The sequence below is a fragment of the Poromitra crassiceps genome, assembly GCF_964638095.1.
Source record: "Poromitra crassiceps genome assembly, chromosome: 10".
NCBI lineage: Eukaryota > Metazoa > Chordata > Actinopteri > Beryciformes > Melamphaidae > Poromitra > Poromitra crassiceps.
In genome coordinates this window covers 24671109-24676108 of record NC_139631.1, presented here as the reverse complement: position 1 = coordinate 24676108, position 5000 = coordinate 24671109, and the positions used below count along the sequence as shown (strand labels likewise).

Sequence of the window (5000 nt, the reverse complement as noted above, 5' to 3'; positions counted from 1 at the left end):
CAATAAATAAACACCAAAATACAATTAGTGCAACTATATGGCCCATGCCCTTAAAGTCCATGTGCTCGCTTATGCAACCAGTGAAGCATTTATGATGCAGATTGCTTCAGGGTAAGTGCTACTGTATTATGGAAGCAAGATGTTCTGCTGTTGATATTGCAGTCTTTTTACTCCAGTGGTTCCCAAACTCTTTAAAGTCCTGTACCCCCTCAAACATCCTGCCTCCTGCTGTATACCCCTCTACCTCCAGAAGGTCATGAGTTGTTTTTTTTTGTTTTTTTGCCGCCGAAACCCCCAACGTAACTGTGAGTATCCCTGGGGGGTACATGTACCCCACTTTGGGAATAAGTGGAATAGAGGGTTTCCTGTGAGGAGTCTTTTTTTTTCAGATTTTTCCCCATGTTCTCCCCCCCTGCTGCCCTATTGGCTGCCCCAGTCGCTGCTCCACCCTCTGCCAATCTGGAGAGAGCCGAGACTAGCACCATGCTTCCTCCGATACATACGCAGTTGCCAGCCGCTTCTTTTCCCCTGACAGGGGAAGCTTCACCGGCAGGACGTAGCACGTGGGAGGATCACGCTATTCCCACCAGTTCCCTTCCGCTCCGACCAGGCACCCCGACCAACCAGAGGAGGCGCTAGTTCCGCGACCCAATCTGGCTTCCCAACCTCAGGCACACTGTAGCCAATCGTGTCTGTATGGACACAGGACCGGTGCGAACCTGGGACCCTCGTGTTGGTAGGCAGGGAATCTACAATTTTAAAACCTTTCCGCTGAATACAGATGTGTGTACCAAGTGGTAAATAAGTTCATTTTGCCGCAGAGCTACTGTATAAGAGCTACAAGCTGTTTGTCTGGTGCATGCTGCCCAACAGACAGAGGATGTGTTAATCATCACATTAGAAACAGGCGGTGACTGGAGCTGCACTAGAGGTACCTCAAAGTTGTACCTCAGAGTGGTGTTTGTGTGTGTATGCATGTGCTATGTGTACTGCTGTGTTTTAAACCTTTCAATCACTGTCTGCCATACCATAATAACTCTGTCAAGACAGTACCGTGACTCGTGTTATTGCCTGCCACACAGAACAATGTGATCAAATGTAAATGTACCATGACTGACACATGCACACACACACACACACACACACACACGAGTAGGCAGGTATGAATGAACACACACACATACATACACACACACACGCGCGCGCGCGCACACACACACACACACACAGCATGTAACAGCATTAATGAGGTCCGTTCCATATGACTGACAGCGCTCTGAAGGGACCCAGACTCCACCCCAGGGGAGAAGCATGTGTGTGACAGTCACTGCTGTGTCTCGCATTAAACACCGCCAATGGGCTATGCAGTCTCAAGTCTCAAGGTGGAGGCCATTTGGTCCCGAATGTCATCTGAATACATTTCCATCCACTTAATATAACATGTCATACATAAAACATGATTAGAGTACTAATTAAGGGTGGGTATCGGTACTCGATACCTTTAAGGCAGTGATTCCTAAACTGTGGGCCGCGGCCCACTAGTGGGCTGTGGAGGTACTGAAGGTGGACCGCGAGTGGTCTGCCAACACTCCCGATTTTCACGGGCAATCAAATGTCTGTAGCAGGGTCATCTTTAAAGCTACAGTGGAGATCCTGTTATCAGAAGAAACTAGACGACCTAAGGCATCCATTGTTACCAAGCATATATGCTACCTTGTCGGCAAGGGGCCTAAATAACGCTCCAAACACAGGTTACATTTTGACGAGGGAAAACTATTCCAAAGGGATGCCTTGACCTCTCAGCTCAATTTATCTGAATGAAAATTGGTTCAATGGGTACCCAGAGTCTCCCCTTTACAGATAAGGTAGCATTTTTCACAGCCTAGCATTAATAGCTTGTGGATTGATTTCTTGTTGTTGCTCATCACATTTTGTCTCAACAATGTGTTATACATGCAAATACTTCTGATGAGTAAGGGGGGAGAAAATGTGGATGGATTATTAATTTCCCTTATGCCCAAGTTCACATGCTCTGTTAATGAAACAAAAAATATATAATATAAGAAAACATATAGAGAAATACATTATCTTAGTCTCGTGTGTTGATCAGAGTTGTGATTAAAGGGTTGGGCGGGCCAGATTTCAGATTTCAAAGTGGGCCGAGGCATTCTTAAGTTTGGGAACCCCTGCTTTAGGGTATCGACCGAAATAACCCAGTACCAACTTAGTAGTATCGAAACTTCTCAGTCAAACGATCCCAGCATTCGATCCTTTTTGTACACAGATCTAGAAAAAAATATATGGTTTTGCTCGCAGCCAATTGTCCTTTTTCAGAGCAGCTGTTTTATGTCTAAAAGGCAGGGTAAGCACAGGTGGAAGTTGGAAACCCTCATTAATGTTTTGGTTACACCTGCATTTTAGACACAGAATAGCTGCTGTGGAAAAAGGCCCATCACCCAAAGTATTCTCTGATTTAATGCGACGTGATTGGCCCACTGCCGCAGCAGCTACAACACAGTCTGTGTTGGTGAAGTCGAGCGTGGTGGATGTGACGGAGTTGGCAGTTCAGTGTGCCGAGATTCCACCAAAACAAGTACGGAAAAATATGTACTATATAGATATATCGAATGAAGTACTCGTTACTCAGTACTTGGTATTGGTAGGTGCTGGTATTGGTACTGGTATCTTCATTCTTTCAACAATACTCAGCCCTAGTACTATTAACACGTTCACTGCCAATGACGAGTTGATACGTCAAAAAAAATCCAACGGTTGACTGCCAATGACGAGTTGATACGTCAAAAAAAAAAAAAAAAAAATTTGACGGTGGGACGTGCATCTAAGCCTTTTACATCTCCTATATAAATATGGGAGCCATCGAACGTGTACAACCCATTCCACCGACCCACTAAGTGGCGACAGTGCTCTCCAGACTAGAAAAAGCCGAGCCAAAACTGCAGGGGAACGCGTGATGAAACCATTCTCATACTGTAAAATGGATTGGCGAAAACGCTTTCGCTTTCGCGCTGGTTGCTGGCGGTGGGGGATTGCAAATTTGCATAATAGATTATGGGTGCAACACACTTTGAAACACGCAGCATAAATAAGACCAGAATCGCAAAAGCTTCATCAAAGCTCTCAACCAAAACCCCAAGAAACGAGCGAGCCCATCCAGACTCGCCCAGCGGCCGCCAGCAGACAGGAGCAGCAGCACAGACAGGAGCAACTCGCTTGTGACACGCCCGCTGCAGCCATGGAGAGAGGAGAAGAACACACACGGAGGGAGGAGTTTGAAGGAGAGGGGGGTTTCCTGCTGTTATGGAGGAAATTACTGTTCAAAACTATTGTTTAGATGTCTGACGTCTTACTGATGCCAAAAATGAATGGTTAAAGTGACTGTTCTATCGAATTTCACAAAAAGCTATTTATCTCAGCTTAAATTTTCAGACGCTGAAACCCTGCTGTATTCAAGTGCTAATGCCTACATAACTACTAACTCTACAAACTAACTATTTTAGACAGAGAAAGCACACATTCTATTAGTTCTTTTGAGATATTTTGTGTTCACAAAATCTTAGCAGAAAAGAATCCTCGGCTCTTGAAAGATGAGCCAGAATCCTCAAAAAAAACCTTTGGCAGAAGCTACCTACAGTAAAAAAAAAACGGCTGGCAGTGAATGTGTTAAATGCATCGATAAAAGTTTCAAAATGACAAATCCATCTTGTCCCTTCTTTAAAAGCAGTTTATTTTTTTTGTTCTACTGCTGTATACAGTATCAAGCCTTGAGTGTATGGTGAAGGTGGTGGTATTAGAAGTGTATTTGAGGTATATTAGTGGTGTGATGGTGTGTGTGAGTCTGTGTGTGTCTCTCTATGTCGGTGTGTTTCATGACCTGACTAGATGTTTGCGTCCTTGTACTGTATGTGCAAGCAGCATACTGGCGTGCATGTGTGCCAAGTGTGTGTGCACTGCACATGTGGTTGCATGTGAACGTGTGTATTTCTATGTGCATGTGTGTACGGGCAAGCGTGTGTGTGTGTGTGTGTGTGTGTGTGTGTGTGTGTGTGTGTGTGTGACAGTGACACTCACCAGTTCCTTCTTCTTCATGCACTCCATGAGAATGATGAAGAGGTGCTGGGCCTGTGTGCGGCTGTAGGTGAAAGTCTTCTGGATGGTCACCAGCAACTGGTCTCTTAGAGACTCGTTAATTATCCTGCAGAGACAGAGTGGAGTGGACGGAAGCAAAGGCAGGGTAAGGAGAGAGACGATGGAGAGAAGAAACGGCGAGCCAGAGAGGAGGGATACAACCAAATTAGATTTGTATGTCAGTAAGTGAAACCAACCTTGACTGGTGCTCTTTGCACAACTACTGTATCAATCACTTTGAGTCCTTGGTAAGTCACATCTGTGTCACGAGGAATATAGCAACATTTACCTGTGTAATTGAAATAGTGGAGCACCATAATGAAAACATTTTCCAATTTTTTATTTTATTTTGCAAGGTTGGTTGTTGCTTTACGTGGGGGAATACATTTTCTAATAACATCTCTTTCTTCTCAAAAATGCTGCTGAATTACCGGTACATTGTTGCTGCAAAATATGAAATAAATTATGAAAACTCCTGCTCATTTACTTCAACCCAAACCCAATTTGTCTTTGCGTACCCTCCATCCTCGGAGTACTTGTGTCCGAAGGCCAGGATGTCCGAGGCTCTGCCGCTGCCGTCGCACACCACCACGGGGACAGGAGGCGTGTCCCTGAGGTACTCCAGCACTATGGAGATCACATTAGGACCCCCCTCCACGATCAGAGCCACCACCGGCACCCCCTGACCGATACCTGCAGACAGGAGAGACACACAGGAGGAGGAGGAGGAGGAGGAGGAGGGGGAGGAGGGGGAGGAGGGGGAGGAGGGCACGGGCAAGTCAAGGAGAGGGAAAGAAAAATAGACAAGTAAATCAAAAGACGTCATTACATTAGCAACACTTGAGCCAGACAAA

General features: G+C 45.5%; 1 protein-coding gene across 8 annotated transcripts in view; it reads right to left on the bottom strand.

The window, feature by feature from the left end:
* trpm3 (transient receptor potential cation channel, subfamily M, member 3) overlaps positions 1-5000 on the bottom strand; it is a gene marked incomplete at both ends in the record, with an annotated part of 249023 nt that overhangs the window by 61897 nt on the left and 182126 nt on the right. For all 8 annotated transcript variants that reach the window (XM_083643804.1, XM_083643805.1, XM_083643806.1 and 5 more), the window contains 2 exons: positions 4090-4213; positions 4665-4839. In XM_083643804.1, the coding sequence (XP_083499930.1) occupies positions 4090-4213; positions 4665-4839 (299 nt within the window). The remainder of the gene's footprint in view (positions 1-4089; positions 4214-4664; positions 4840-5000) is intronic.